The sequence below is a fragment of the Mustelus asterias genome, chromosome 26 (genome assembly GCF_964213995.1).
Source record: "Mustelus asterias chromosome 26, sMusAst1.hap1.1, whole genome shotgun sequence".
NCBI classification, from domain to species: domain Eukaryota; kingdom Metazoa; phylum Chordata; class Chondrichthyes; order Carcharhiniformes; family Triakidae; genus Mustelus; species Mustelus asterias.
In genome coordinates this window covers 6,407,363-6,428,568 of record NC_135826.1, presented here as the reverse complement: position 1 = coordinate 6,428,568, position 21,206 = coordinate 6,407,363, and the positions used below count along the sequence as shown (strand labels likewise).

The 21,206-nt window shown below is 41.7% G+C and overlaps 1 protein-coding gene across 5 annotated transcripts in view; it reads left to right on the top strand.

The window, feature by feature from the left end:
• Nucleotides 1-20,400, top strand: part of zfr2 (zinc finger RNA binding protein 2) — a 70,020-nt gene extending 49,620 nt beyond the window's left edge. For all 5 annotated transcript variants that reach the window (XM_078198102.1, XM_078198101.1, XM_078198099.1 and 2 more), the window contains 10 exons: nt 1,129-1,274; nt 2,386-2,527; nt 3,865-4,055; nt 8,363-8,534; nt 9,225-9,366; nt 9,741-9,838; nt 12,446-12,541; nt 14,289-14,400; nt 16,529-16,626; nt 18,050-20,400. In XM_078198102.1, the coding sequence (XP_078054228.1) occupies nt 1,129-1,274; nt 2,386-2,527; nt 3,865-4,055; nt 8,363-8,534; nt 9,225-9,366; nt 9,741-9,838; nt 12,446-12,541; nt 14,289-14,400; nt 16,529-16,626; nt 18,050-18,232 (1,380 nt within the window). In that variant the 3' untranslated portion in view covers nt 18,233-20,400. The remainder of the gene's footprint in view (nt 1-1,128; nt 1,275-2,385; nt 2,528-3,864; nt 4,056-8,362; nt 8,535-9,224; nt 9,367-9,740; nt 9,839-12,445; nt 12,542-14,288; nt 14,401-16,528; nt 16,627-18,049) is intronic.
• Nucleotides 20,401-21,206: the final 806 nt, after the last annotated feature.

The window sequence follows — 21,206 nt, the reverse complement described above, 5'->3', positions numbered from 1 at the left end:
AGGGCTGTTCTCTCTGGAGCGGAGGAGGCTGAGGGGAGACTTAATAGAGGTTTATAAAATGATGAAGGGGATAGATAGAGTGAACGTTGAAAGACTATTTCCTCGGGTGGATGGAGCTATTACAAAGGGGCATAACTATAGGGTTCGTGGTGGGAGATACAGGAAGGATATCAGAGGTAGGTTCTTTACGCAGAGTGTGGTTGGGGTGTGGAATGGACTGCCTGCAGTGATGGTGGAGTCAGACACTTTAGGAACATTTAAGCGGTTATTGGATAGGCACATGGAGCACACCAGGATGATAGGGAGTGGGATAGCTTGATCTTGGTTTCAGATAAAGCTCGGCACAACATCGTGGGCCGAAGGGCCTGTTCTGTGCTGTACTGTTCTATAAAAAGATCAAATCAACAACAGAAAGTGAATTACAGGTTAATTGCCCTGGTGCACATGAAACAACTTGGGTCTTTATCTTTCAGATGCTGATCTCTGGTATTTTCAGTTGGATAAGTTTTTCTCTATTTCAAACCAGGGGAAAACTTATTGGAATAAATACTGCCTCAAGAATGCTTTTGATGGAGTTTGACTAAGAGATCTTTAAAATCAGTGGACTTAGAAACATAGAAAAACTACAGCACAAAACAGGCCCTTCGGCCCCACAAGTTGTGCCGAACATATCCCTCCCTTTTAGGCCTACCTATAACAACTTCTGAACTAAAGCGTGTGCGCTTAATTTATGATGTCTGAGCAATTTTTAAAAATTATTGTCTATATAAATAAGCAAGTGAAGCAGAACAAAAACACTTATTATTAATAATAGTTACTTGGTGATGCAGAACCTGAATGTTGCAATGTTGTTCTGAGTCCAAAGGTGCAGGTTAGGTGGATTGGCCATGCTAAATTGTCCCTTGGTGTCAATGGGATTAGCAGGGTAAATACATGGGGTTACAGGGATAGGGCCTGGGTAGGATTATTATCGGTGCAGGCTCGATGCACTGTAGGGATTCTATGATTCTATTTGATCTTGTGAATCTGTCTGCTGAGTGCAGCAGCATGTCTGTTTTCTTTCAGCGATACTCAGTTTTTTATCATGTTGCAAAAATGTTTATGCTCTCTCTCTCTCTTTATTTCAAGAAAAAAGTGAATCCAGATCTTCAGGTAGAAATAAAACCTAGTATCCGAGCCAGGAAAATCCATGAGGAGAAGATGAGAAAACAAATGCAGAAGGAGGAGTACTGGAGGAGGAGAGAAGAGGAGGAGCGCTGGCGAATGGAAATGAGGTTAACGTGGCATTTTGGATGGAAACTGATCCACAAATGAAATAGTCCACGAGTTCCTGGCAGCTTCTTGTCCCTCATATGACTGCACGGCTGCTGTAATTTAATGAATCAAAAACCCACTAATCCTTATGAATGAATGTTCACTCAAATTAAGCAAAGATATGGAAACCCTTATTTAGGGGTTACTGGTAAAGGTGGCCAGTGGAATTGCCAAAGCAGCGAAAGTCCTTAACCCTTGTGACACTGGTCAGAACTGGAACTTTGTTATCTACATGTCTCACCACATACTGAATATTTTGTGATCTTGCTTTTGAACCTGGAAAAGGTTATCTTGTTCTTCTGTGCTTTGTGCAATTCAAAGTGCTCGCGGGCTGATGATAGGTCTCTCCCGCATTCAAATCTTCTAACACTTGAATTGTAGAAATTGGTACAGTTTTGCACATTCATGCAACCTTGTTTTCTAAATGAGTTCAAGAACCTGCAGTGAAAGGTCGTTTAGACTTACACTGAGAAAAATAGGGTTTTGTAACACTTCTGTCACAATTGGCTCAATACCTTTTTTGGAAATTGGTACTCCTAGGTTCTTTCAATCAGCAGTGCAGAAATTAGATTAGATTGCCCAGTGTGGTTAGCACTGCTGCCTCACAGCGCCAGGGACCAGGGTTCGATCCCCAGCTTGGGTCACTATCTGTGCAAAGTCTGCATGTTCTCTCCACGTCTGTGTGGGTTTCCTCCCGTAGTCCGAAAGACGTGCCTGTTAGGTGGATTGGCCATGCTAAAGTGCCCCTTAGTGTCCCGAGATGTTTAGACTGGGGGGGGATTAGCGGGGTAAATGCATGGGGTTAGGGTGTGGGTTGGCCCTGGGTAAGATGCTCTCCGAGAGTCAGTGCCAACTCAATGGACCGAATGGCCTCCATCTGCACTGTAGGGATTCTGTGATTCAATCTCTTGGCTGGTTGCGAAACATGGTGTGCAAAATGGCTGGCACATTCACCTTCCTAAGTACTTGCGATTCAGAGTAGTTCATTGTATGTGAAATACTTGGGATTTTTGAGAGATTTAGTAAGAGGGTATGTCTGTGTTTCTAAGGCCTTCTGTTCCACATTTGCAGGCGGTATGAAGAGGAGATGTATTGGAGGAGAGTAGAGGAAGAACATATTTATTGGGAAGAGCAACGTCGCAGGTTAGCACCAGACTGGCACCCACCACCGCTCATGGGAAGACTGGGCATGCCGCAAGCACCTGCACCCATGGTATGTTTTGAACCCATGGCATTTCATACTCGTTCAAAAAGGAGCTCCTGAATGGGTCAAAGTTCAGACTATATTGTGCCTTAAAAACTACTAAATTGCAAATTGCCTTCTGTCAGCAAAGTGGCACTGCAGATATAAAAAATTACCTCTTGCTTTTGAGCATTCAATTCAGTAAATATTAAGTCATGTTACAGATGAAAATTAAGATTTACATTAGAACTGTTTAAATATTGTTTAAACCATTGCTACAAGGTTGCCCTTTTTCCTATTTCTTCATCCCCAATTTTTTAGTGTAAACAAAAAAGAGCTCCAAAACCTTGGAAATGCTCTTGAATACATCTGGAAACCTCTCCTTAAATCAGTAGTCATCACAGTGAATGAATGCTTTAGTTTGCACATTGTGCTTAAATGGCAGAACCTGACTGCTGCTAAATCAATAGTCCTCTAAGCTTACATTTGCTGTGTTTTCTCCCATCATGTTCTGAAGTGATTTGATCTGTGCTGAACATGAAGGACATAATTGGCCTAGGTTCCTGCTCCAGCTCACAATCCAATGATTCCTACTGGAAAACTATTTATGACTGTTGGATAAGGAATAGTGTTCATGTTAAGGTGCACAGCCCTGGCCATGTACAAACACTTAAACCACCACCTCCTCCCACCCACCCCTGTCTTTGTGTAGAGTGGACACTCGGAGTAAGAGAGTGACTGGTGCCCATGCTGTTCTATTCCAAAAGGGAATATATTTATATATATACACCTTAAGGGAGGTGTGGAAAAATTGGATTACGGTAAAAGTAAAGTTTATTTATTAGTCACAAGTAGGCTTACATTAACACTGCAATGAAGTTACTGTGAAAATCCCAATAGGTGTAAAGAGGGAAGGACAATTCTTCAAGAGGGTAGAGCTGCAATTGGAATAACGTCTTGGTTAGGCCATGTGCAGCAATATGCATAGATAATCAGGAATATTATAAGACACCAGCTAGCATTGGTGTCTGAAACGCCATATAATATTTTTCCCAAGTGTAAAGAGAAACTGTATTTAATATTGTTTGCTGTAGTGTAATAACTCCTAGTGCTGAGAGAAATCCTCTCTTCTTTTGGAGCAGAGACCTGAAGTTCCTGTTTGTTTCCCAGGTTCATTGTCTCGCCGCTTCCAAAGCGGGTAAGGGGCTCATCATTCATATTTGATTCTAAAATGACAACAGAAGTTGCTACAGCCTGCTTTGCAGCAGTATGTTAAATGTTCACACTGATTCCTTTTCTTGGTACAGGAGGTGCTGAGATGTGGCCTTTGGATAGCTGTATGTTAACGATTGCATTAAATGTTTCAGCCTCCACGTCGCCCCGATTCCTCAGACGACCGCTACATCATGACAAAACATGCTAGTATTTATCCCACAGAAGAAGAATTACAGGCCGTGCAGAGGATTGTCTCTCAAACAGAACGGGCTCTCAAGCTGGTGTCAGATGTTATCTCTGACCAAGAAGACCTTAATGAAGGTGTAGACAATGTGGAGAAGGGGTAAGAAACCTGCAGCTTTGGCCCAGCTAAAGCAGGGCAGAGATGTCTTGTGATATTGCCGTCATGCCGGTTTGTACTTTGGTAGGATCTTAACTTTGCAGAAGGAACTTGCATTCATACAATGCATAAATTGAGTGTTTTCAGATCAGAATTGCAGTAATTAGTATGTAGGAAAGTCTGATGTCCATTTTGCGTATCTCAAAGTTCCACCAACAACAATGAAATGAAGGACAGGCTAATCTGTTTTGTTAAAACGGGAAAAAAAATGAAAGACTTGCGTTTGTAAAGCTTTTCACAACCTGGGGCCACCCTAAAATACAGCCAATGGAGTTCTTTTGAAGTGTAGTCACCTGTTGCAATGTTGAAGCATGGCTCACCGTCTGAACATATCAAGCTTCCACAGACAACAGTGACATTGACTGGATAAAATGTCCTTGTGATGTTTATGATGTCTACCTATTGCCCAGAGCTCTGGGACAAACTTTTTTGCTCCCCTTCAATTTAGTGCCGCAGGACAATTTATGTTCATCTGAGTGAACAGACAGTGTCTTGGTTTAACATCTCATCTGAAAGACAACACCTCTGACAATGCAGCGTTCTGTTTGTTTGCACTGAAGCATCAGCCTGGATCCTTGTGCTCAAGCTTCTAGAGTGTGATTTGAATCCACAACTGATATTGGTATGGGAAGAATTTTGCAAGGAAAGCTTTCTGTCCCTTTACCGGTAGTGCCATGAAATCTTTGTCCTGAATGAGCGTTTGGACCCTCCACTTAATATCTTATTGACAATGCAGCACTCTCTCTGTAATGCACCAGATTATAGGATTTAAATCCACAGCCTCTTGACTCAGGCAGCTTGTTACCTCTGTGAAGAATTACAGGCCGTGCAGAGGATTGTCTCTCAAACAGAACGGGTTTTAGCAGCATAATTCACCAGAGTATGAATTATCACTAGGGATTGAAATGCAGTAGCACAGAACAGTTTTCTTGCCTCATCTCCTAAAATGTGTTCTCATATTGGGATATCACGTCCAAGAGGTGTCTCTTCACACTTGGAACCTGGTCTTTCAATGTAACAAAATTGTGCCGTTCTGGAGGAGGCCATTTGGCCCTTCATTTCTGTGCTGGCTGTTTGACTTGGCCAATTTAACCCACACTCTAGCTTCATCCCAGTATACCCGCAAATTGGTCCACTTCAAGTACTTGCCTAGTTCCTTTTTCAAAGTTCCTGATTCCACCACTCTTCCAGGTAGTGTGTTCCACATCTTGATCACTGGAAAACCTACTACCATTTCTTCTTTTGCCAAATATTTTTAATCTTGTCACCTGTGGTTACTAATCCCCCGTTTGTTTTAGGAAGTAGTTTCTTTCCCATACTTCATCAAAACACATTACAGTATTATACCTTTATTAAGTCACCAGTGAACCTTCTCTGTTGTGAGCAGAACAATTTCAACTTCTCCAATCCATCTGTATAACTGCTGTCTCTCTCTCTCTCTCTCTCTCTCTCTCTCTCTCCTCTCCCTCTTCTCCCCCCCCCCCCCCCCCCCACACACTCTCCTTAAATCAGCAAACTACATGCAAACCATCATTTAAATCTGAAACTTCACTAGTACCACCACACAAAGCATAGCCTTCCAATAGCTCACTCAAGTGGTCATTAAAGTTAAGCAGACCAATTTGATTTGACATACTTGTATCTAAAGTTAAGATAGACTATTAGATTAATATCTAACAGCCCCTTCAAATGTGTTCTAATCCAGACTTTTCATTTTGTTGTGCCCAAGTCGATTTGCAGTTAGTTAGCCTAAAAAAAAGCAGGCTTGACTGACTTTGTGGACGGAGTGTAATGCCGAGGGTGTAATACTTGACTTTTATAATCTGCAGTTGATCGATGCAAGCCATAAATGCTGACTTGTTTTCTGAGGACTAACTGTTCTTTCACTATGATCTTAGTTCACAATGAGTAGCTTAATGCAGCTAAGCACAGGGGAAGGTTACATCACAGATACCACTCGTCCTGCCATTTATCAAATATACTGTCTGGAGAATTCATAATGTATCTGCTGATCTATTGTGTATGGTTAAGGCTGGCTTTGCTTTGGTGTATACAAAGATGTGCTTACTGCACATTTGAAAAATTCTGAAGCTAGTCATTGGGATCAAGTGAGTTTTCCACTTGTAGTTCAAGAGTATTTATATATTTAGAGAATGTTGTGTGAGATTATAATAGCTCTTTCAGAGCCATAATGAGTGGCTTCAAGGTTGTTGTCACAGGCCTGTCCACATTAGTTAAGCTTTTGAAACAAGCCTCACTACTGTTACTAGGCAGTTGGAGCTGATTCAATCAGTGGAGTTTAGCAAATCTATCATTGGATCACTTTTTAAATTTTTACACTATTAAATATGGCACTTTTCCCACCATATTGTCCCTTTAGCATAACTCTGGATTTTTATCTGCCTGTAGTCTAAAGTGGAACTTTGGGCAAACCCTTCCCCGAATGAGAACCTTTCTCTGGTATGGCTGTCTGATATATGGAGCAGTATTTGTAGCCCTCATTTCTCTTTTTCTTTTCTACCACCCAACCACAGAGCTGGGTAGAGGAGATGTGCTAGGGTTTGCTGCACTCGAGGCCTGTCTGGTATTTGAATGAGGGCTGATTGTCAGAAATGTGCTGTGCACTCATGAATTTTTTTTGGGTGGGAGATGGAAATTTACAGATACTCCCATATTCATTTTTAAACATGTTTTGGAGTGTAGCAGTTGGTGTTTTTGAATAGTAGTGGATGGCTAGGAGGGTGGTCTAGAATCATACAATTCCTAGAGTGCAAAAAGGGGCCATCGAGCATCGTACCCAGGACCCCCCCTTCCGCCGTATCCATAGCCCCGCACATTTACAATGGCTAACCCACATAACCTACACATCTTTAGACACCATGGCCAATCGACCTAACCTGTATATCATAAGACTGGGAAGAAATCTGAGCACCTGGAGGAAACCGATACAGACATTGGTAAAGAGTGCAAACTCATCCAAGGTGCTCTAAGGCAGCAGTGCTAACCATTGTCCCTCTTCTTTCAAACATGAGCACATAATGTAAGCTGCCACAGATGGTGTCAGACATTGGAGGCGGTGGCATGGAGGTATTGTCACTGGAATCCAGGGACGGGGCAATGCGCTCGGGACCTGGGTTTGAATCCCACTATGGCAGGTGGTGGAATTTGAATTCAATAAAAATCTGGATTTAAAAGTCTACTGATGACCATGGAACCATTGTCGATTATTGTAAAACTCACCTGGTTCACTAATATCTTTAAGAGAAGGAGATCAGCCACCCTTACCTGCTACGTGTGACTCCAGACCCACAGCAATATGGTTGACTCTTAAATAAATGTCAGCTGAGAAGCCACTCAGTTCAAGGACAGTTGGGCATTGGCAATAAATGTCGACTCTGGCAGTAACACCCACATGAATGAATTTTTTTTAAAGTGCTATATTTCTAATGAGACATCAATCTGAGGCCACATCTACACATTCCACATTCGTAGATTGTATGGCACTATTTAAAGAAGTGCTGTAAGCTGTCCTAACTAATGTTGCCCCCTGAACCAGCACTGTCAAAGGACTAATTAACAAATCATTTTTTGGTTTAAGGATCTTTCAGTATGTAAAATGGTTGTCCAGTGTTCTTGCATAAATGACTGCTCTCCACAAAGTAGTAATGTAGAAGTGTTGGGCATTCTGAGAATATGCTATATATGCATTGTTATATACAATGCAAATACCACTCTTCTGCTCTCAATCAGCTGCCGTTGTGGCTTCAGGCTTGGTGGGCAGATTTTCCACCTGCGTTCGCTCTTAAACTGGAAAACCCTGCCCGAGGTCAACGGTCCTTTCCATGGTCCGCCCCTTGCATGCTATGATTCCCATGGGAAAATTCAACCCAAGGTTTAGGTGTCTTCCTTAAAGAAGTTCTTGGATTTTCTGGAAAATATAACTGAAATGTACTTTTAACTGAAGACTAAAACAGCAATGTAATGAGTGTCAGCCATGTTCCTGTACTCCATGCCTTATCCTTCATCACCCTGCCATCTACTGGCAGTAAAGAAGCAATGCAAAAATGAGTATTATTGGCACTTGTAGGCTGACGTAACTTGCCAGATTTTACAAAGTGAATTTTAAATTATCGGTATGAGTTACATTTTGAACTGAAATTAAAACTGGTTTCTGATTTCGTGTTTTTAAAAAAAACTTTTAAAATCCCTTTTAACTGAAATTTAAAGGATTTCCTGTCATGTTTTCACAGAAAAGGTGACCTTGGAGCACGTGTGCTGAAAGGGGTCATGCGTGTCGGCGTGTTGGCAAAAGGATTGCTTCTGCGTGGTGATAGGAATGTTAATCTTATCCTGCTGTCTGCCCACAAGCCCACAAAAACCCTTCTGGAAAAAATTTCAACTAACCTGCCCAAACAGCTCCTGGTAATCATCTCCTAACTTCATGCATACTATATTCTGTCTTCTGATGGATATTGGGGGGAAACACTTTCAAAGATTGCGCAACGCATGAAGATAATTGTGTAAAGTGACTTATTTACTTCAGTTTAAGGCGACTATTTCATTGTATTTATAAAGATTTGCAAGCACTTTCTACTGCAGTTCTATTATTTAAATTGATTTAAAACCTATTGCGAGTTATTCCGTGAACTGTGCCACAGTGAATGCAACCAAGTGACATGTTTGGATATGATTACACAGGCACCCTTTTGTACATTAGCCAAGAGTGCATGTCTAGATGCACAGATTACTATGACTGTGAAAGTGAAGCATCATTGCAAAGCCAAATTCTGCATTCACCCAATGTGCACTAACACACTTTGCAGTAGAATAATTATGAGGCAGGCACACTTGTTAGTTTTGTCCTCTCCCTAGCGCTAGAACCCTAAGACCAAATGTAATTGCTTCCCCTCAAGCCCTCTTCCCCCCAGTTGCTGAAATCAGCTAAATAATTGGTCCTGGCTCAGTTAGGATTATTTATCCATTGTTGCTATTCTGTGTTGTTTGCAAAGCGCGACAAAAGGAAACTCGTGAAAGATTTTCATGTAATTGGCTGTTTTGTGGTCTTAGGCTACAGATATTTCCACACAAATAGTTTGAATTTTTATTTCACAGACCGTAACGGACGAGTCGTATGAATTGAAAACCTGTCCTAGCGAATCTTGCATCTTCCTTTCTACGTGTAAAGAACCCAAGATGCAGGTCAAAATTTCACTGACATCTCCTGTCATGCGAGACGATGTTGCGAAGGATAAAGGTGAGATTCGTATAGATATTTCAAATAACTTCTGCAAGAAAAACCTACGGGTCACTGGCATTTACCTGAATCACTGGGCTAGAATGGAGTTTGGCCATGAATTTCAAAATGTCATGGAGAGAATACAAGTGTAATGCTACCTGCTTCTGGTGCAAGTCGCACAAACCTTTTTCTTTCCATTTGGTTTTGTGCTTACCATTTAATTTTCTCCCCGAGTGCCCCAGCTCTGCTCAGCTCACAGTTTCTCAGTTTGTAACTGTAGAAAACTTGTTAACATTGTGATGGCTCTTGTTCAGTATTTCAGCTCTCGTTTGCACATCACTACTATTAACTAACTGCTGTACTTTGGGACTATCCCCTCTTTTATTTTTAAGATGCAACCTCTGTCCCAGTCCAAGATCCATCAGATGTATTGAACAAGCAAAAATGCCTTGAGGGTCTGGCTGCCCTTCGTCATGCCAAGTGGTTCCAGGTAAAAATATGTTGTATAGCAGTTCATTTTTCAGTGTTTGTTAGCCAGGGCCACTGATTTATGGTGACTGTCAAATTCTATTTTTGTAGGGGATTCTGTGATCCCTAGCTGGGTTTTGGAATGGCTTTACATAATTTGGTAAGAAGTTTAACAACAGGTTAAAGTCCAACAGGTTTATTTGGTAGCAAAAGCCACACAAGCTTTCGGAGCTCCAAGCCCCTTCAGGTGAGCAGGAATTCTGTTCACAAACAGGGCATATAAAGACACAGACTCAATTTACATGAATAATGGTTGGAATGCGAATACTTACAGCTAATCAAGTCTTTAAGACACAAACAACGTGAGTGGAGAGAGCATCAAGACAGGTTAAAGAGATGTGTATTGTCTCCAGACAGGACAGCCAGTGAAACTCTGCAGGTCCAGGCAGGCTGTGGGGATTACAAATAGTGTGACATGAACCCAATATCCCGGTTGAGGCCGTCCTTGTGTGTGCGGAACTTGGCTATCAGTTTCTGCTCAGCGACTCTGCGCCGTCGTGTGTCGTGAAGGCCGCCTTGGAGAACGCTTATCTGAATATCAGAGGCCGAATATGCCCTGTTTGTGAACAGAATTCCCACTCATCTGAAGAAGGGGCTTGGAGCTCCGAAAGCTTGTGTGGCTTTTGCTACCAAATAAACCTGTTGGACTTTAACCTGGTGTTGTTAAACTTCTTACTGTGTTTACCCCAGTCCAACGCCGGCATCTCCACATCATGTTTACATAATTTGGTCAGACTTTAGTTAAAGCCACGGTTTTATATTGAGTGACTCAATCAAATTTGTGTCCTTTCTATAAAAATAAAGGACAAGGGCAAATCGAGAGACAATTCTGGAAATTCAGAGAAGGTCCTTCAGCATTTGGCAAGAAAGAGAAAAGTTAACTCTATAAGTCCACTAATGAAGGTTCCATACCCAAACCTTTAACTTGTATTTTTATCTTTACAGCTGCTGATGACCCTGGGTTTTTCTACGTTTTTGTTTCCATTTTATTATATTGAACTCCAGCTACTTTAGGCATCAAACTCTAATGTTAGACAATTGATCAGCGGTCTTGGCTGCTCTCATCCTTTTTGTTTAGTAATCTTCAGAGCCAAGGAAATTGCCGATCTGTTGAACTCTTATCTTCAACTTGTGCGCAGGGGCTTGGATAGTGTCTCAGCGAAGCTTTTATGGATATTTTTCTTAATTTTCGGAAGTTCACCCGTGCATCTTGTTTCTGTGGTATTTTCAGGAGTGTAGTGCTGTGGCGAGTGAGTAGTTGTATGTACTGGAAAAGTGGGTGGGTCTGAGGCTGCCACCTGCAAGACTGGTCTCCTGACAATGCGAAAAGCGTCAGACATGATGTTTATGAACACTTCTCTAAACTGTTGATGGAATTAACAACAGAGTAAGACTATGTATATAGGAAATGTCCCAGGTCACCGCAATGTGCTATCTCACCCACAGAATCAATTTCTAAAATGCAGTTGCTATTGATAACGTGGGTGAAGGTCTAGCTATTTCTATGTGATTATGAGCCACAAGACTACAATTACATGGTCAGTGATTTGTTACAGGTTACAGCCTGGCACATCAGTGTTAGATCATAAGAAATAGGAACAGGCTGTTCAGCCCCTCGAGCCTGTTCCGCCATTCAGTAGGATCATGGTTGATCGAAATTCCTCAAGTCCACTTTCCTGCACTTTCCCCGTAATCCTTGATTCCCTTACTGATCAAAAACCTATCGGTCTCAGACTTAATTATACACAAGGACTCTGCCCCCACAGCTCTCTGTGGCAAGGACTTTCAAATTACATGCAACCATCTGAAAGAATTTCCTCTTAGTTTTAAATTGGCACCCCTTTATTCTGAGGCTATGCCCTCTGGCCCACGACTCTCCCATGAGGAGAAACATCCTCTCGCCATTTGCCCTGTCAAACACCTTACGAATCCTATATGTGTCAATGAGATCACCTCTCATTCTTCTAAATTCCAATGAGTAAAGTCTCAACCTGTTTAACCATCGACCATAAGACAATCCCTCCAAACCGGTGATCATCGTAGTAAATCTTCTCTGAACTGCCTCCAATGAAATAATACCTCCTCTTAAATAAGGGGACCAAAACTGCTCACAGTACTCCAGATGTGGTCTCATCATTATACAGTTGCAGCAAGATTTCCCGACTAATCGGCAATATGTTTTTAAAATGCTAGTGTTTAGTCCAGCACTAGCGTCTGTCCAACAATTTCCCGCCCCCTCCCTTTTTTGCCCCTGCTCCCTGTCGCTACCAGGCTAGGGCCACTTAGTTTTTCACCAGTTTCCTTTCAAATCTTTGAAATGTTCAGTTTTTTATAAATACATGCCCTCAGTCCGAGGGGTACCTGTCAAATGTTGGTAATTGTAAAGGTTCTAAAATGCTAACTTTGGTCAAAACAGTTTTACAACCAACGATAGTATCTGAATTACTTTTACTGCGTGTCAAGCCTCTTATGGGTTGTGAATAGAAAAATATTGAATGTTACTTTCAAATTAACTGCATTGTGGATTTGACAACGCTGAGTAATTATCATTTTCCGTCTAAATTTAAAGGCTAGGGCTAATGGCTTACAATCCTGTGTGATTATCATACGAATTCTGCGTGACCTGTGCCAGCGAGTACCAACGTGGGGAGCCATGCCAGACTGGGTGAGTAGGCAAATACCAAGTGCTAAATCTTTCACATTAGCTTTCTATTGTGATAAATCATTATCTTTGCTCCTCGCCCATCACACTTTTCTCCCAAAGATCCTCCTGGGGTGTGATTCTACAAACATTTGTAGCAGTCTAGTACTCCTTGCAAGTTATTTATATGTGAGACTCAAAACTCGAACTTCAGATAGCTAGTCATGAGAACCAGTATGGCTCAATTGAAATCTCCCCTCATTGGGTGCTCTTGTCGGAGTCATTGAATAATGATCAATAATGGAAAACCTTGGCTAATGGATGCTCTCCAATGAAATAACCATTGTAGATTGAATCTTTTATCTATTTCACATGATTGATCTTCACTTTCTGGGAGGAAGATTGCTGCTTCTGTCCAAAGAAACTGAGAATTATTCCACTCTGTTTCTATAAATTATCTGGCACCTGTGCTCAAAGTTACGGTGCTATCCAGTAATAAGAAATAAGAGCCGGAGCAGGTCATTCAGCCCATTGAGCCTACTCTGACATTCAGTAGGATCATGACTGATTATGTTGTGGCCTTAACTCTATTTTCCTGACTGTCCCCAAAGCCCTCGACTTCCTTGTAGATCTAACCCAGTCATGAACATATTAAATGACCCACCCTCCACCCCTCCCTATGGAAGGGCATTCTAGACACTGACAACCCTCCAAGACAAATTCCCCCTCATCTCGGTGTTAAATAGGAAGCCCTTTATTTTGAACATGTGCCACCCAGTTCTACATTTCCTCACAAGGGAAAACCTCCCCTCAGCATCTAAAGCCCCCTTAGAATCTTGTATTCCAATAAGATCATCTCTCATTCTTCTAAACTCCAATCAGTATGGGCCCAACTTGTTTTAACTTTTCCTCATAGGTCCACCCCTTCGTACCAGGAACCAGCGCAGTGAACCTTGACTGAATTGCTTCCAATCCAAATATATCCCTCCTTCAGCAAGGAGACTAAAACTGTGCACTAAACTAAATGTGGTTTCACCAATGCCCTACACAATAGCTAGGCTTTACTACTATTATACTTCATCTCCCTTCCCTTTGCAATAAAGGCCAACATTCCATTTGCCTTCCTAATTAATTGCTGCACCTGCATGCTAACTTATTGTGATTCATATACGAGCACTCCCAAATCCCTCTGCATAGCAAACTTCAGCAAATTTGGCTACATTGCAGTTGGTCCCTACATCCAAGTCATTAATGTCGGTCATAAACAGTTGAGGTCCCAGCATTGATTTCTGTGATGCTCCCCTACTTGCAATTTGCCAACCCGAAAATGACCCTTGCACTGCAATGACTGCATCGCTACATCCTGATCTTTTCCAGGTCTCCCAAGGCAGCAGAGAAAGTAAGGTTTCTTTTAACATTTGAAAGATGCAATTTTTTTCATGTCTCGAGTCTTAAGCAGCAGCTGCCAACTTTTACCTTTGTCCCACATCTTGCACTAAAATGCAGTCACTCCTGAAGAGGCCTGATGATTTCTCTCTGCTGCCCCTGCCTTTTCCTCTGGAGTATCAGTTGATGGTGCTTTTATGCAAAATTTTAACTTGTTTGCGGGTAACGCAGCTTGTATGTTTGAGATGGAGGTCTTTGAACCCGATATTTTAAATTGAGCTACCCACTGTATAGAAAAGGCCAACTTACTTTGAGTATACTGTTTATGACACCTTAGAAAGTAGGTGCAAGTCAATTGTAATACCATATTACTTTTTGTAAACAGGCTATGGAACTGCTTGTGGAGAAAGCCATTAGCAGTTCTTCAGGCCCTCTGAGCCCGGGCGATGCAATGCGGAGGGTTTTGGAAGCTGTTGCCTCGGGAGTTCTCCTTCCAGGTTCGTCTCTCTTGCTTGTTTTGGGAGATGGGGAAATAGACAGTCGTCTTCCTTGGCCTTAGACAGGATATGAACCATTCATTGGGGTTTTTATCAGAATTATATGTTGAATGCATGTTCAAAATGAGGGATGTCAGATTAACACTGCGCCGGCAAATGATTTATCTTCAATCTCAGATTAAAAACCCTTGCTCGGGAATGGTGCGCCTCTGTTTTATTTCGTGTGCTAGCTATTCAGTTGCCTCTCTGAGAAAGATTGCCCCACATTAGGAAGCTACAGTTTTATACTGCAAAGCCATGCCAAATAGGAAATGGATAGAAATGACCCTTTGCACATTTCATGTAAACTAATGAAAGATTAACCTGATTGCCTTGACCGGGTTTGAGTCTAGGAGATGAAAGGACAAGGTGTCATCTACATTGCAACTCTTATGACTGTGTCCCATTACATCTCTGGACCATGGATTAGAAGGAAAAATTAGAAGAGAAACACAAAGAACAGTTTCGTACACGAGTTGGATTTTTTTGCCATACAATTGGGAATCATGGAAAGGCGATGGCCTAGTGGTATTATCACTAGACTATTAATCCAGAAACTCAGCTAATGCTCTGGGAACAGGGGTTCGAATCCCGCCACGGCAGCTGGTGGAATTTGAATTCAATAATTTAAAAAAAAAAACCTGGAATTAAGAATCTACTGATGACCATGAAACCATTGTCGATTGTCAGAAAAACCCATCTGGTTCACTAATGTCCTTTTAGGGAAGGGAATCTGCTGTCCTTACCTGGTCTGGCCTACATGTGACTCCAGAGCCACACCAATGTGGTTGACTCTCAACTGTCCTCCGACAACTAGGGATGGGCAATAAATGCTGGCCAGCCTGTGACGCCCCATGTCCCATGAATGAATAACAAAAAATACAAATCAAGGGAGGTGAATGAATACTTGTAGCATGGTCATCTAGAACTCGATGTGTAGATAAGGTGGATTAGCCATAGTAAATGCACGGAGTAATGGGGATAGGGCGGGGGGGGGGGGGGGGGGGTGCTGGATAAAGTTGCTCTTTTGGCCAGATGGTCCAGATTCAATGGGCCAAATGGCTGCCTCCTGCGCTGTAGGGATTCTATGATCACTTTGAAGCCTTTCCGCCTAAATTATTTTAGAAAAAAATGAAACATGTAGGCAACAGAATGTCATTGCATTCTGACTGTATGTTGAGTTTCTCCATTTTAGCAATCCTTTGAATCTTTGGTTTTTGTTTGTACTGACCATTGTGTGAAAAGTTCAGAAAGGTGGCACAGTGGTTAGCACTGCTGCCTCACAGCGCCAGGGACCTGGGTTCGATTCCTGGCATGGGTCACTCTGTGTGGAGTTTGCACGTTCTTCCCGTGTCTGCGTGGGTTTCCTCCGGGTGCTCTGGTTTCCTCCCACAGTCCGAAAGATGTGCGGGTTAGGTTGATTGGCCATGCCAAATTGCCCCTTAGTGTGTCCGGGGGATTAGCAGGGTTATGGCAGTAGGACCTGGATGGGATTGTTGTCGGTGCAGGCTAGATGGGCCAAATGGCTTCCCATTTGTAGGTTCTATGATTCAACAAAATGAAGATATCTATTTTTGCATTAATCTTCACAAAACAAGGGGCAGATGTTGATTTCCTGTTCTCCTTCCCACACCATCCCAGAGGTAAAATGAGCCAAATTAATAAGTACTTTTTTATCCAAGTTTGTTTCTCTGCTACCTACCGGAGCCACATGACCAGCTTTTATATGTGACCAAAGGCTGAAATTGCGGCCCGTGGATAATAGACCTTCCGCTGGGAAGGAGGAGGAGAGATAATCTTCCTGCTGCTAGAGGTTGGTCAGAATAGGGGCATGCCATATGTAACAAAACAGGTATTTCAGGTGATATATTGGGGTGTGAAGCTTTGTATCAAAGCTTGCCAAATACTGCTAGCACCATCTGCTAACTCTCCAAACTATTGCACTGTACAGATTTTGATGATAGGTTTTTAACTGTTCTATCACCAGACGCAGTAAAGAAACTGTGCTCAAGCGGTGGCCCTTGTTGTGTATTTTTTAACTGAAGTCTGGTTGTACAGTTTAACCAGGGAATGCAATTGCTTGCTACAGATGGTCCTGGACTTCTGGATCCCTGTGAAAAAGACCACTCAGATGCTCTGTCCTGTATGAACCATCAGCAACGCGAGGATATTACAGCTAGTGCACAGGTGAGGCTTCTGTGCTGGACAGATATCTGTTACAACAAGGCGTTATTTTTTCTGTAATCCTATCATTATGGCATAAGAGTACAAAAGCAAGCAAGTTATGATCCTGTTTGGCCTCAATTGGATTGCTGTGTCTAGTTCCAACCACAACACATTAGGAAGCATATGAAAGCATTAGAGGACAATGGGTCCATGGATGAGAAATTTCAGTTTCTTGGATAGATTGGAGAAGCAGGGGCAGTTCTCAGAAGAGAAAATTATGAAGAGGTTTGATAGAGATGTTCAGAATCTTGAAAGATACATGGTGAGAGCTTGTTCCTCTTGTCAGAAGGATTGAGGAATAGAGGGCACCAATTTAAGGTGATTGACGAAGGGAGCCATGTATGAGAGAAGAAAACATCTTAATTCAGCAAGTGGCTAGGATCTGGAATGCACTGCATACGAGTGTGGTGGGCAGTGCCGGATTTAGGCATAAGCTAAACAAGCTACAGCTTAGGGCCTCACAATCCGCGGGGGCCTCACAAAATTTCAGAAGGTTTACAATGAAGAGAACATTTAAGAGCGGGTACCAGGAAAGAAAAAGAAAGCACCAGCTTGAAGAGCAACTCAAAAAATTACCAAAATCTATGAGAGAGATCAAGCCAGCCAAATGATAAATATGTAATCCGTAAATGCATTCATTTGAAAATAATTTGTATTTTTCACTTTAAATACCTTGCTATTAAATAATTAAAAGGCATAATTATGTTTTCAAGTTTTTTGTGGCGACCCAAGGTCCTGTTTTGGTACGCACCTTTGTGAGACCTTTTGGTGTAACTTTTTAACAAGGGGCCTCCGAGCTTTATATAGCTTAGAGCCTCACCAAGTCTAAATCCGGCACTGGTGGTGGGGGCAGGTTCAATCGTGGCTTTCAGAAGTGAATGGGACATTTATCTGAAGAGAGAATTTGTAGAGTTATGGGGAAAAGATGAGAGTTGGGCTGGATGAGTTGTTCCTGCAGCGACATGACAGGCCAAATGGTGGCCTCCTGTACTGTAACCATTCTATGATTACATCATCGAACATCAATGCAATTTAAAAAATGGAGAAACCTTTTTTAATATCAAAATTCTGTAATTTTGCAAATATAAATTAGGCATTCACTTCAAGAAAACATTTGTATAGTGGCTTACAGCTTGAAAGAAATAGCACTGAAAAGTCCAAAATAAAATCAGCCTGCTAGACGTGTCCTTCAGTATCAGAGAGAGAAAAGATTGCTTTGAGTGGAGACTAGTTTTGTCATGAAATAACATTTTGTTGCGGATCTTGTTCTTCTGCTTTCAAGCGCATTTTTCCAGTGTCTTCTGTGTTTAGTTTTAATGTAAAACAGTGAGAGATATTCTGGAGAAAATGTACGGCGATCATTGTATCTTCTTCACCTTCCCAGCACGCGTTGAGGTTGTTAGCATTTCGGCAGATTCACAAAGTTCTTGGGATGGACCCACTACCCCAGCCAAAGCCTCGGTTTAATATGAGAAACCGCAAACGGAGACGGGACACCAGTGAAACAGCAGAAGGGGAAGGAGAAGGAAAGAAAGACAAAAAGGACAGTGATGCAGGAGACGTCTAGAATTGTTCTAAAGTGATGCTAAATTTTGAAGATTTCAATTTTTTTTATATGAGTTGCTGTTTAGTCTGAGACATTTGCAATTTTAGTGTTTTACTTGAATAACAATGTACTGTAGATTTGTTTTAAAACTGTGCTTATTGAGTATTAAATTGCATCATTCCATAAAGATCATGTTGCCCACGGCAACACCTCCCCATCTCTTTCCTCCCACTCTCCTCCGCCCCTGTCCCAAGTAAATCCAACTTTTACCAGGTGAGTTGACCCAGTCTGGAAACCCATCTTAAGATTTCAAAACCAAGTTGACTCTGTGCTTCCCTGGCTGGGCTTTCTGTCGTAAACTGAGTACAATTGGTAAGATATTTAAATTGTGTTCGGTTGAAAGATGGGGTATATTTTTACCAGGAACAACAATAAAGTGCAGGACATTGGATGTCCCATTTTTGCGTTGGAGCGATTTTTACAGTTCACACAAATGTAACTGAATGCAGATACCTCGAGTACCTATATAACTCATAGCTATATTCTATGTGAGCACGCTGAGACCTGTTTAAGTAAATAAAACTTGTGCAGACATCAGAAACTTAGCGTTTGGGTGTGATTGATGTAGATCACATTTGTGGCGCACACTCTATTTAGAAAATTGGGAGGCCTTTCACTGTGATCATGGAGTCCGGAATGCTTGCCAAACATGTCTGTTGCGATGCTGTTTAATGGCTGAAAGCATACAGTTTTGACAAAACCAGCGAGGTAGGTTTAGAACTTTAGAAATTGTTTTTGGAAAGATTGGTTTAACTGGCCTCACTCTAAACATGGCTCTTCAGCTTGGTTTGAAGCTGCCTATTTCCAGTAAGTTTCTCTTTTTAATGGTGACAGAGACCCGGTCCTTTCCCAACTACATCCTTTTATTCTGAAACATGATGAGAGGGCCTGTCTTTTGGCTGGATACTGAAGTGTTTTCTTTCTGTAGCTCAGCTGAGTAAAAAAAATATTTTTCATAACTACTGTAGACCTCCCCTGCATGGATTTCTTCAGCAGTGATCATCACCCATGTGTTTTTTAAGATGCCCCATGAGGTACTGTATTTTTTTGGTGTTATTTCCAAAGCATCTGTTTCCAGATTTCCCCATTTAGATGATTCAAATTTAACAATCTGATTTTCCAAAACCCACCCTCTTACAAAGCACTTGAAAATGGATTAATCTAACAAATCTGCCACAGAAGAGATTCCTGGTTCAATACTGACCAGTTCAGTGGGTTTTTTTTAAAAATGGACTGAATCTGTAAAACCTGTCTGTATTTATTAAAAAAAAGAAATGTGCTGATAATCTGGTTTGAAGGCAACATTTTTGAGAATTGAATCATCAGTTTTAAAAATAACAACGTTCTGTGTGAAATGAGTTCCCCAAACTAGGTGGGAGTCGACAACCTGGTGATGTATGGGCCTGGTAGTGGGACGGGTGGGAGTGATGGCCAGGGAATGAATTTAAAGACAAAGTCCTTTCTTTTAAAAAGAGTACTCCAACTGATTGTGTTGTTGTCGGACCCTGTCTGCCTTGTGGCACGTTTCAGTTTTCCCAATGGATTGTTCCAGCAACTGTGAACTGTGGGTGATATCACGACTCAAGACAGCTTGTGCACCAAAATTGCCTGACACTCATAAGTATAAAAATAAATCCCTTTTAATGTGCATAAAATGTACAGTTAAACTGGTTACACTATTCACATTTGTATAGGTAGAAAATGCCTCTCGCACTGTATGCGTCCCCAATACGGTTTCACCTATTGAAGTGTTATTTCTATTGAAATGTGGCTTTGTCCTCAGCTCTGTGGTATTTAAAAATGTGCATTCAACTTTTTGTCAGCTGTGTATTACGATACTGAACTAGCGTAAAAATGCTAATGGAAAAGAAAGCAGTGTAGAGGATCTGTGTGTAATTGGATCCTTTTTATGCTTTGAGGTAGCTGTTGACACACTGCAACTTTATGAAGATAACTGGGAAATAAAATCCTTACTGAACAACTGCATGTCCTGACCGTGCTTTTTGTTGCATCCAGAATTTCTGTAAATATGTTTTTGAATTTCATTGCATAGTGACTGATTTCCCAGTGAGGTGCTGGATTTGTTTGCGAGACATACTTTGGTAAGTCAATAAAGTTTCTTCAATGTAGTATCTGTTTACTGAAGGGTAATTTGTGTATTCATTTGTTGTCCTCCGCATAACTGATGGATTAAACCAGTCAGCAATTGGGGATTGTGCGTGGCTGGGGCAAGTGTAAGTATTCTGAAAAAAGATTTGTACTACATCTGTTTCCGTGATCTACTGAGGCTATCATCCAGTGCAGTGCTTATCCATAACCAGAAAAGTTGCAAATGTTGAGACCTGGCTGTGTTACAGTCTGATCTTGAAGACTGTTATTGAGGTATGAAAGTAAGTCTCTGTCTCTGAGCTAAGGAGGGTGGAATCAGTTCAAGTTCTCATTCCTGATCTCTGTCCAGTTAGTCTTACTGGGAAATGAATGCATATGGGTATCTGGTAAAATCAGATGCCTTCTGTTATAAACATCTCCAGCTGCAAATCACTCAAGAAGCTTGACATCACCCAGAATAAAACAGGCCACTTGACTGGCACTCCATCCACTACCTTAAACGTTAACTCCCTTCACCACCGAAGCACAATGGTAGCATCCAGGACAAATCAGCCCAAGATTGGCACCCCTTCCCAAAATGTTCACTCCTTCCACCACCAATGCACAGTGGCAGCTGTGAGTACCATCTACATGATTCACTGCATTAACTCACCAAGGCTGCTTAGAGAACACCTTTCAAATCCACAATCACTGCCATCTGGAAGGACAAGGGAAGTAGATACATGGGAATTTTCCCTCCAAGCTACTCGCCATTCTGACTTAGAAATATATCGCCATTCTTTCACTGTCTTTGGGTCAAAATCCTGGAACTCCCTCCCTAACAGCA